Source organism: Lepidothrix coronata, unplaced genomic scaffold (genome assembly GCF_001604755.1).
Source record: "Lepidothrix coronata isolate B3197 unplaced genomic scaffold, Lepidothrix_coronata-1.0 Scaffold341, whole genome shotgun sequence".
In the NCBI taxonomy this organism is placed as follows: domain Eukaryota; kingdom Metazoa; phylum Chordata; class Aves; order Passeriformes; family Pipridae; genus Lepidothrix; species Lepidothrix coronata.
In genome coordinates, this window is record NW_016690521.1 from 100,775 (window position 1) to 113,153 (window position 12,379).

Here is a 12,379-nt window from a genome sequence, read left to right on the forward strand (position 1 = left end):
CAAAAACCCCATGGAATGCTCCAGGCTGGGGATGGACAGAGTGGCTTGAGAGCGGCCCAGCAGAAAAGGCCCTGGGGGTGCTGGTTGACAGCAGTTGAAGATCAGCCAGGTGTGCCCAGGTGAGCAAGAAGGCCAAAGGCACCTGGCTTGTGTCAGTAATAGTGTGACAGCAGGACCAGGGCAGTGATTGTTCCTCTGTACTGGGCACTGGTGAGGCCACACCTTGAATCCTGGCGTCAGTTTTGGGCCCCTCACTGCAAAAAGACATTGAGGGGCTGGAGTGCATCAAGAGAAGGGAACGGAGCTGGGGAAGGGTCTGGAGCACCAGGAGCGGCTGAGGGAGCTGGGGGGGCTCAGCCTGGAGAAAGGGAGGCTCAGGGCTGACCCTCTTGCTCTCCGCAACTCCCTGACAGGAGGGTGGAGCTGGGGGAGGTTGGGCTCTGCTCCCAGAGAACAAGGGACAGGAAAAGAGGAAACAGCCTCCAGCTGTGCAAAGAGAGGTTTAGGTTAGACATCAGGAGGAATTTCTTCATGGAAAGGGCTGTCAGGAATTGGAAGGGGCTGTCAAGGGAGGTGGTGGAGTCCTCATCCCTGGAGGTGTTCAAGGAATGACTGGATGTGGCACTCAGTGCTCTGGTCTGGTTGATGAGGTGGTGATTGTTCAAAGGTTGGGCTTGATGACTTTGGAGGTCTTTTCCAACCTTAGTGATTCCATGATTCTATGATTCTACTCTGTATCCTGAAGAAGAGGCAGTCAAGCCACAACTATAGCTACTGAACCATGTGGCCATGGGATCAGTATGCATCTCAGACTAACAGTGAAGGTTTTCCCCTCCCTCTGCCTTTGATCACAATTCTTGGTGGAAAAGGTCCGGAGACTAGAGCTGCCTGGGAGGCCTTTTTAAGATGGTCTGTGGCCAAGGTTCACTGTTATCAGTATTAATATTTTAAGCACCTGCCATTCAATTCCCGTTCCCACAGGACTAGAACTAACATGGTGCAGCTCGCACTTCTAGAGTACCAGCACTGCTAGGAGTCAGTATAACCTTTTAATTGCCTATTAATTTCTCTCGGATGCTTTCCAGTAGCATCCTGCCTATCTGAACCTAAATTTGAACTGATTTTTCTATAAATCATCTTACTACTATATTGGAATATCTCTGAAGGACTGAATTACAGGTATAGATAGAAGCTTACACAACAGGATTCCAATCCTGACTCTTCTGTCCAGACAAGTAAGTAATACAAAAAATAATCTTAAAACTGGTTTTACTCAAAGAACAAATGTGGAGAATAAAAGGAGTGGCCTAATGATACCAAAAGGTCAGCAAAAAGATTGTTTAGGAATGGCTGCAAGGCATGTCAGGTTAGGAAAGGATATGGCATGGTGCCACAATGTTATATACTGCTATAACTGGGCAGCTTCTGCAAAAAAACAGTATATAGGCTGCACAAGAAAGATCTGTTATTTTTAGGGTATGATATCATTGTCAGGGGTTTTCTGGAGCATTCCTACTTGCTGACAAGCATGAACCTAAAGGAAGCAATTGGACTAGCACAAAAAATTGTAGAGAAAAGCTCTGTTTATATAAACTGGCTGCCAAATTTTCCTTTTCAGTGTAATTGAGGTTCTCATTTGGTGAAACGTGTGTTGGGATTCTGCCAATACATTTTAGGGCAACTATCTAAGCTTCTTTCCCTGACAGCATGGTAGTGTGACAGTTCTGTTCTTCATGCCAAAGGTCACACATACATCTCTGCAGAGAGCACTAATGCTGTCCTTGGCTCAAAAAGAGCAGTCACTGGAAAGAGGAAGAGAGAGGAGATTCTTTCCCACTCTAAAAACGTAGTACTCTGCATTTTTTAGGCTTAAAGTTTCTTCTGGCACGGGACTAGAAAATGCTATGAAACTAAAGATCCATTAGGGGAAACTGAGAGGAAAATGTGAAATCAAATATTCAAAAGAAAATCCAAAAACTTCTTACCAAATGCAAAAATGGATGAGGAATGAGAGTTCCCTTTAAGGTTAGATGTGATGAGTTTTGATGAATTTAAATTAATAGGGTTTTTTTTAATTTAAAGCTTTAGTCTGACGAAACAAACACAGCAGAAAAAGATCAAGGTTCTCCAATGTAAGCTGCAGTAACTTTCTTGTGGTAAGAATTTAATCTTTTCTTCTTTTTGATACCATTTGTGACTTTAGTCAAGTTTTTCCTTGCCACAGTGAAGCCTAGAAAGAAAACTGCTCAACTTGATTGAATTAGTCTCACAAATAACTAAATCAAAAGAAAAAGTACTAAATGATCTTTAAGATATATCAAATATCTTACAGCATTATCAGCAAGGCTGCTGCTAAAGTTAAATTAATATTAAAATTTAAAATGGAATTACTTGCATTTTTTCCAAATCTTGTCATAATATCATTTGTTTATAGAAAACATTTCCTTAATTTGTTTTTCTAAGATAGTACAGTTCATAAAAGCTATTGTATAAACACTTGCGTCAATAGGAAACTCCATCTAAAAATCAAACTAAACAACATGACCAGTTTCTTTAATCCAATCCAAGGGCTGTAAAGCCTATCCTAACTACAAGTCTTCACCTTTACCAATGACTACTCAGTTTAATTTTGCTCTATCTTCACTACTTTAATGAAGCATGGAAGTATGGGGGAAATTAGTAAACAATGACCATGTGTTAAATTTTAACATCGAGATTTAATTCTCAGACTACTTTTAACAAATGTCTTGGTCTGCCTGACCTTTTCAAAGGCTGTGTGCGCTGCTCATGGTCAATGTGCATCTCTTGCACAATGTTGTCTCTATATGTGAAACATATACAATGTCATGGGATGTGAAAAGGAAGAACATGCATCAGTACTCTGGCAGGAATTCTAATTCCACAGAGCAGATAAATTTTGCTATGAAAACATCAAACCATTGTGCAGGTTAGCTCTTCTCCTGGTCTTCTGTAAGCATTGGTTTGACACACTTAAACCCCCAAAACTTAAACCTCCAAATCTTGAGTACCAATTTATTAAAAATAGTTATTTGAAATTGGTAGATGTTCTTAATGTATTATTCATAACGCCATAGAGTCAATCTTGGAGATGCTTTTAGGGTTACTGAACAAAATTCCCAGCATACGACCATCATGTAATAGAATAAAGACTAGATTTTCATCTACTTTTAACTGTTACAAATATATTTCATTTTGTAAATCTGCTTATAGTCATAAAGGAAGACTGTGATTCTGGATTTTACTCAGTAGAAACACTCCAAAACATCTTCAGCCAAGGGCTTTCTGTTCAGCTCCTAACCAAACTAAGAACCAAGTGATCTTTCCTCTAAATTTCCCAAAGCCTGAAGAAAAGAACAGTACTTACTTATAATTGTCATCTTCTACAAATTTCTGAAGTTCTTCAATGTAACGGACAGACTTCAAATACTTTTGCACATGGGGGAGTGTTGTAAGATGATCTGTGGAGTGTTCAAACAAACAAACAAAGAAGATGAACATCCAAAATCGATTATTGTTTCAGGTTTTTCTTCTGGTTCTCATGGTTACCTTAATGGAAACAAGAGAATTTGAACTTTCCTAAAGAATAAATCAGGCAGAAATACTACTTTCACTCTAAGATGTTAAAGATGGAGCAAAAGTGATGCTCTCAGTTGTTAAACAAAACAAAGATACACTTAATCATCAGGAAAGCTCATGGATTTTATTACATGTTGTCTCACAGGTGGAAAAGAATTATTTGCTGCAAACTCTGCTAGAATTTTTGCTCATTGTTCTGGGGAAAACCAAAACCTGCAGCCACGGCTATTAGTGGTTCTCTTATGAACAAGAATTGAAAAGACTTAAAAATTATTAAATAATTAATTAAAAATTACAATGCTGAATACCAAGAATGAAAGACACTAAGTTCAGAATGACAGAAGAACCCCTGGACACAGGGTGCATGGACAGGAATATGCCTCGTAGTACCTAACTTAACTTTCATGCTCTTGTAAAGACAAGACAACTGTTTTAAAGGCACCCATTATTCCAGAACATTGTTTCTTCAAGGCCATATTTTAATTTTCATCCTGATTTTAATGAAAGCACTCAATGCATAGCACTGCAGGAAGATACCAAAACTGTCAAAAGGCAAGGGTCACTGAAATAATGAGGTTTCTTTGTCATTCAAAGTATTCAGAGACAAAATGAAATTTACAACAAGAAAATGACATCTGAATAATCTAGCTATTCATAATAATACATTACTATGGCTAGTCACTACCTTTAAATACTTTAAAATACCAAAGTTGACAATAATACCAAAGGACAAGGGCTGGATACTTCAGCATACACAGTTAATTTCTTGCCCCGTGTTCTCACAATCTAACATTTCTTTTTTTTTTACTAAGCTCTCCAAAACTGTAGCATTTAAATGTCCTGAATTTATTCAGTTGTATAGCTGCTGTCAAGGCCTATCAGCTTGTTTCATGTTTAAGCAATGAAAAGTCATGCTAAGTCCCCAAAAGCACGCCAAGTATTCATCAAGACCCCAAACTCAGCACATTTCTTGACATACGGCTTCACTAGCAGGCTAGAACTGCAGAAATGAATTTTAGAGTAAAATCGTGTTAACAAAAGGAACTAGTCCTCATTTTCATCACTTCATCCAGTAGCAACGTATGTGGAAAAGCTTAACACAAGTGAACAACTTGTATAGACTGAAATATTTGTATTTCATTTTGTAAATGTATCATCAGGATGTTAACAACAAAATTATAATGAAATGACACATTCTACACTCATCATTTCTACTGCACGGTAAAGGGAAAATATTAAAATAATTCTCTCTAATTGCCTCTGGTGGAAATGGAATATAACACAAATGGAATAGCTGCACTTGAAAGTACGTCTTCTGTAGCCCACATGCAGCAGTAAACTCTATGCAACCTCTGTTATAGCTCTTACAATTTTGAATACATATTTATCTGCCCAATTTACTGGTAAGACCAAAGCTTCACAGGAGTGGAAGTTATATCACTTTTCAGTGTCCAACTCTACCAACGTTAGCCTCTTGTGTTGCCTTTACTAAGGGCCAAAAACTGCTTTCACAATGTTGTACTAAAGAAATTTTAGCTAAGGTTTAATAGGCATAACAAAATTTACCAACCGTAGTTACAGGAGACTTGCAGATCAGCTATTATTCGGAGGATATTGTTCATTTGATTGGATCTTTGTTCATTCTCCATAATGCTGTCTGAAGCGGGATATGCAGAATCAATGTAGATTAAATCCAAGAGATAAATTCCTGAAACAAACAAATCAATCAATCAATTGATCCAGTGTTTCAAACAGAAATAGTTGCATAATTCTTAATAACAGCCAGCAGCTATTTACTCCCACTGTGGTCTGGACCCATTAAACAAAGGAGACCTTGGCATTTGCATACTGAAAAATTCCATAATTACTGCTTGAGTTCTATGACACCTCTTAAAAAAGGACAGAAAAGCTTTTGTGCACTTAGGCTAATGCCTACTATGAGCAATTTGCAGGACCATAACAAGGACACTAAAAAAAGAGAGTGAGAGCTGCCCTAACTGGTGGAGTGAGGATGGGGACATGACCAGAGCCCCCTGCAATGCCACTAGTCACTGCTGGAAGGAATTACTGCAGCTTTGGCTCTGGCTCCAGGCTGACTTTGCTAGAAGACATCATGAGAAGATACTTGGGCTTAATTATGTAATGATTTAAGAAAGCATAAAGAAAAGGGTTTTATTTATTGATTTCTTAATTTAGAAAAGGGCATCAAAAAATGTAGTTTTTCCATCAAGAACAAAATGTGCTGAGTCTGCTGTGGATGCTGTAGACTGAACAGAAATGTCTGTATGTGCTCCATTCAGGGGCCACTGCAGCTATTGCTAGTGTGTCAAAAACATTATCTCGGTCTGATTTTTTTTAAAGGATTGCTCAAACATTTAGGGTCAGCTAAAAGGCAAACTCTAATTTATCATATTCCTAAACTGTTCTGTGACCTGTGCAGGAAAGTTAGTGCCTCTTTGTTGCATAACAAAGAAGGGAACATTCTTTTGAGCAGGAAAATAATTTGTGCAGCATAAAAATCTACCGTATTTCCACACTGGATTTTCCATACTGGTTTTTGAGCATGTTTATAATTAACGACTCCCCCTTTGGCCCATGCTTTCTTGCCCTGCCTTGAAAAGAACAGTCTTAATTCCAGGAAAATAGCTTGCTGTCTTGCTTTCACTCTTCTAGCTTTACAACATTACATTTTCTCAACAAAACCCACCTATTAAAACAACAGGCAATGCAGCTGTGCTAGTCAAGCACAATTTTTCAAAGGGGAAGGAAATGCAGGGAGCACGCCTAAGCAAACTGCTTCTGAGAGAATCTCAGTATGCCTGCATTAATTACTGATAATGATCAGATCATTGGAAGGATATTAAGTTGGTGCAGTGAAAACAAATTATTTTCACGTCATTTCCTGGTTGTAAGTATGCCTCAAACTTACTCAGGTAAAAAAAAAACCAAACAAACAAACCAACAAAAAACCCCCCACAACCCAAGCCCCTGGAAATCATATTTCCATCTGGGAAAATATAAACTCTTTCCTCAAATGAAAATGTTCTTATGTGTTCTCTAGTAATGCCTCATTACTATCATACAGAGCTACAAGTTACAGACCACCAGCATAGTCTAGCAAATCTAAGAAAAGCATGTGCCTTACTAGAAGTTTTCTTCTTTACAGCGTAAGAAAAAAACCCAAACTCTTTGTAATTACACACCAAGCAACACCTTTCTAAGGTTGTTTCTCTCTGTCTCTTCTTTTAAAGCAAGAAGGATGATTCTTTGATTTATTTTTTTTTTTTAGTGTTACAAGCCTGCATCTGGGCAGTGACATTTTGAACTCTTCTACATATATGACGTGATAATAGGAACACATGAGAATCAGTTTATTTTGTACCAAGGAATGACAAAATCATACCCTTCAGCAAAAGACTTCAAGATCTGTTTCTCAAAGGAAAGGTTCAGGGCTACCCCATGCCAAAGCAAACACACAGCACTAGCTTTTCAAACTTTGGCTCAGTTTGTGCTACTGTGCACTGAAAAAAGCTCTCTAAGCTGTGGAGCCATCAGGATATTTTCCAGAGGGTGAGCTCATGGGCAGCTTCTTCCACAGGCAAGTATCATTTTCCAGTGATACTCACTTTTCTCCATTGTTACCAGAACTAATTTCGCAGCTGGGTATTGTATGCAGACAACATTGTGCTTCATTAGTTTATGGTATCATGGAAAAACTAACATGGACTAAGAAAAAGCACAGTCAAATAATCCAGAATTAAATCTATCAGTGAAAATCACTCTATGTAAAGAGTGATTATTTTTAAAAATATTGTAAATGTAAATAAATGTAAATAATGTAAAGAGTATTATTTTTAAATTGGCAAAAAAAACCCCAAACCTGTAATACCAAGCTCTTAAATTTTTACTGAAGAGCGCAAACAAAGCAATAATATTACTAACAGTTTAAAGACAGGGAAACATTAGTACAACAAAAAGCAACCTTGAAATGTAACAGTCAATGCCACCCAGATAATGCATTTTGAGTGCTCCGTCCACCAGAAAACAACTTCCAAAGCTAAATTTTATTGAAAAAAATATTTATGGAGAACTGCAGTGTTCAGCAGGATGCAGACCTAAGTCTATATAACGGTGTCTTGATTCACAGCTAAGTTTCTCCTATTATTTTCTCTATTCAATACTCAAGGCTTCTGTGAAAAAGAAAGTAGTACTGAGGCAGATAATAAATAAGCATACTCTGGGGAGTTGTTTGGTACTAACAACAAGGTCTTAAGAAAAATACTCCCAAGCTTTCTGAAATCAGTGGTCACTCAGCTTCACCCAGTTCTGATGAATCTCAGCTGGAGCATCTAAGCTTTAAATTTTTCATGAACAGCTAGGGTGTGTAATTTGTTCCTCATTAAGAAAGACTGACATAACATCCTATGAAAGACAAAACATTTTCCGTCCACTAAATCACATGTACAAAGGAAAATACCAATGAGAAAAGCTGCAGTAACAGAAACAAAGGGAAATCTGTTTTTTAAGGCATTTGCCTGGAAGTTAGAAAACCTGGGTTCAAATTTTCTTTTCCTTCACAGATTTCTTTGACCAAGGCAAGTTACTGTTATCATCTATTTCCCAAAAGTTAAGAGAGAAAGAAAGCGTGAGCATTTCCCTGTCAGAAAGACCTCATGAAAATAAATATGACCAGGAAGACTTAACAAAACTGGAGGTTAAATTCCTCACAGAAATACTGTAACAATGTACAGTCTGTAGAAGGAGCAGCACCGTTTAGTCTTAAAAATTCAGAATTTCAAATCTCTTTGGAGGTTTATGACAATTCGTGGGCACAAAGTGTAATCCAAAACTTTCAGTACCAAAAATTTTCTCACAAATACACAGTGTTGCAAAACTGATCATAAAAAACCTGTGCAGATAAAGATTGAAAACTTGCATCGTTCTTAATTGTGTCTCTTTTCCTTTTTATTTTTTTAAAACTTGTTTTTTCTAATGGATATAAAACTATCCTGTAAAATAGTAGGACTAACAAGCCCAAAATTATGTTAAACCATACCACTACTGTACACTTGACATATACGTTAGTGCACAGTGCTCTGCTGTCTGTTCTGCAAATGCAAGTTAGGAAACAGCTGCTGTATGGTATCTTTGTCAGTCAGACATTCACTAGTTTGCAACAAAGAATAATTAGCTGATGGGGAAGTATTTCTGATTAGCCTGGGGACTTCAATTTGTTATTCTTAAGTAGCATTTTGATCAAATACTGTAATAAACTACCACACTAGTTTGGAAAATTGTACTATTACTGTGAAAACCACAAACACGCTGTAAGAGGAGGAGGAAAAAAGTTAAATGTTTTAATGAACAATTTAGTTCTTTCTTGCAGTCTCAGACAATTTAGTTCCTACTTACAATCATATACACTTCTATGGATATTCACAGCCCCTAAATGCACATGTGCTGCCGTGTTACATGGATGCCTGGGTACAGAGCACTCCTCCAGGACAGGAAGCAGTGTCTGCAAGACGTGCAGTAACTGGCACACATAACAGAAGGGAACCCACGGAAAGTAATTGTTTTCCATTTTTTCCTCCTCAAAAATTGAATAATGACACTGGTTTGATAGAAGAGCCAGAAGAGATGAAGATATGTTTCCAATTTGTAGTCAGATATATTTATGAAAGCATTTTCCCACATACAGTAGTGTGGTTGTACCATACTAAATAAAGTAGAGGACAGAGGGAAAGAAACTTATCAATTTACTACGTGGTAGAAAGTCCAAATTACTTCAGTCAGCAGTTTGTAAAACCAAAGGCACCATTGTTAGGAGATGAGCTCATAGGCAGAAAAGCCAACAGTTTTGTGGTATCGCTGGTTTCAAGAAGACTGGATATTTTCCATGGAGTAAGGGCTGGAAAAATTTTCTACAAAACCAAATGTATATACTGGTTAACCTTGGTAGGACTTGGAGTACTCTAAAAACAACGGAAGACAAACATTTGCAAAGGCAATACCATGGGATTTGTAACACACAGAAACATTCATTATAAAATGTCTCAAGAGAGACATTACATAATTATGAGATGTTCCCATGGATGGCATCAAGGTGATCACAGAGTTGGAAAACTTGTCACAGGAAAAAACGTTAAAGGAATTGGATTTGTTCAGCTTAGACAAGTGAAGGGGCAGGAATGGGACCTGACCACTCTTCCAGTACCTACAAGGTAGTTACAGGGAAGATGGAAATACTCAGAGTGATACTCAGCAACAGGACAAGAGGCGATGGCAGACATTCGGTCTGAATATAAGTAAAAAATCTCTTCTGTGAGTACAATGAAATGTTAGAATAGGTTCCCTGGTAGGGGATAGCAACTTCCCTTGCTGGAAATATTCCAAGATTTGGCTTGACTGGACCCTGGATAACCGAATCTACAGCCCTGCTTTCCACAGAAGGCTGGACCAGATGATCTCCGGGGGTCTGTTCCAGCCACAAATCTATTATTCTACTATAAACATGATAAATGTGCTAGCCTATACCCACACATCTATTATTGTAGGGGAGTTTGGAGTACAGCAGTTAGATAGACTAAGCTGCTGCAGCAGCAAGGTTCTGCATGTACAAGCAGGCAACGGACGCTGATATTAACAGTGAATAAAGTAAGTACTTCAAGCAATCTTTTTTATCATGAGACATAAGCAAAATTTACCTTATAAAAATGTAGAGCTAGAGAGACTACCTTATTTTGGCTCAATTAGCCTCAGCAACATCAACTAACAAAATTAAATTTTGATGTTGTTGACACTGTGGTCTTTCCTGAATAGTCTCACCCTAATGGATCACTGGAATTAATCATCCCACCTTTGTCACTGCAGCAATGAAGCCTAACAGAGAAAAACAGATCAGTAAGTAGAGCAAAACCCAAGCAATTTTCAAACTAAGATACCAACACATGAAAGATAATGCTACCAATAATTCAGCTGAAATGATGTTCAGGAAGTTGTACCCTGAATCATTTCTGACCGGTGCAAATAATTTTCTTATTCATTGAAACAGGCTAAAAAATTCTGAAGCTGTCTGGAGCTTTCTAGTAAAGCTTTCTCTCTAAAGGAATCAGATTTTCTTGAAAGTACTGCCAATTTTTTTTTTCATTTTTTTCCCCAAAACCCAACTATTTCCTAATACTTTTCCCAAAAATCAGGAAAAATATATTACAGGAGATTAAATACTTTAAGAAGGTTGCATTTTAACATTTTTAAACATATGCTATCCAGCATCAGAAAGCAGAGAATGCTTCAAAAAAGAGTATAGGAAAAAGGCAAAGGTACAATAGCTGTTTTCCAGATGTAGCTTCCTGTCAGCAGCAAGTGGTGGTTAAGGGACTTCCTGAGATAGATCTTACATAAACACTTTTAGGTTTAAGTCTGGGTGGTAATTTTTCTTTACAAGATTTATTCTCTGAATTTGTCTGTTCGCTTTTTCTGCTATTCTTACAGAAACATTTTTTTTTAATTTTTAGTTTTGAAAGGTATTGTGGCAATTGAACTGCACCCTCTCTGAAAAACCAAATTGTTTCATTTCTCAAAGTTTACCTTTTCAAGATTGGCACATTCTTATCTCTTTTGTTTACTTTGAGCTTCTGATCACTGACCCTAAGTTAATTTTTATGACCAGCTGTTTTATAGTATTTTCACTCATTTGCAAAGCCAAAACCCTTCCCTGACGACTGCATTACCCTGCTGCTGACGACTGTCAGCTTCCACAGCCAGAAATAACGGGGTGTTAGTACCTTGCTGGATGTTATTCTCCAATCGTAGATTTTAATACAAGCTGATTCCTGAGATTGTCAGTATGAAAGACAAATTAACTATGAACTTTTTTGCAAAGCACATCATTCAGCCAAAAACCTTTAACAAAAGCAACAAACTGCACTTCACAGTACTACAAATCCAAGGAAAAGGCATTCCCACTTGGTCCAAGCAGAATGCCCACACAAAGGCATAACCCATTTTTTTCTTCAATCCTTCCCAAGGAGCAAACACCTATTGTTATCCAAACAATTCAGGTATACAAACGTTCGGCACATCCAAAAAAAAATTCCCTGTCACCTATCAAGTTGCAACAACTTTTCTTTTTCCCTGTAGACAAAAGTGACAAAGGTCAAAGAAACATGGCAGCTTTGTCATATGTGATTTGGAATGAGTCATATACAAAAGCTTACAGGAACAATTTACTTAGCTTTAAAAAGACAGATGCACTCAGCACTTAATCAGAAGGCTGATCTGTGTAATAATACATTTCTTGTTCAGCAAAGAGGACAGAAAAGAAATAGTTTGTCTATTTTTGATTTTTCAAATATTTTTATTTATAACACAATTACCTGTAAGAGAACTTTACTAACATTGACTAAAAAACACACAAGAGAAGTCCCTAATCTCCTTCACTGGGTAAAATTTTTAGGCATATAATCGCACTTAAATTTAAGTGACCTAAAATCAATGGATCTTAACTATATGCTAAGGAGTTTAAAAGGCATTATGGATGCTTTATAAATATCATCCTAAATAAACAACCTCATCCCCAGGAAATCCTGTTTTTTCAAGAACCTTATTGCTGCGGGGCATAACTGCAAGTTAGAAACCTTATTTTCCTACAAAAGCAAAGAATCTAAAAATATTACTTTTAAAATGAAAACTAGATACTCCAGCCAAGTAGTAATCTAGGCAGGGAATCACCTACCCAGCTCTACAAGGAGTTAGAAATTGGAGAAACCAATCAGCACAG

The 12,379-nt window shown here is 37.5% G+C and overlaps 1 protein-coding gene across 2 annotated transcripts in view; it reads right to left on the bottom strand.

The window, feature by feature from the left end:
• The window catches only part of RALGPS1 (Ral GEF with PH domain and SH3 binding motif 1), a 76,071-nt gene that overhangs the window by 25,078 nt on the left and 38,614 nt on the right, over window positions 1–12,379 (bottom strand). For both annotated transcript variants that reach the window (XM_017838441.1, XM_017838442.1), the window contains 2 exons: window positions 5,168–5,305; window positions 3,386–3,479 (listed from right to left, as the gene is read on the bottom strand). In XM_017838441.1, the coding sequence (XP_017693930.1) occupies window positions 3,386–3,479; window positions 5,168–5,305 (232 nt within the window). The remainder of the gene's footprint in view (window positions 1–3,385; window positions 3,480–5,167; window positions 5,306–12,379) is intronic.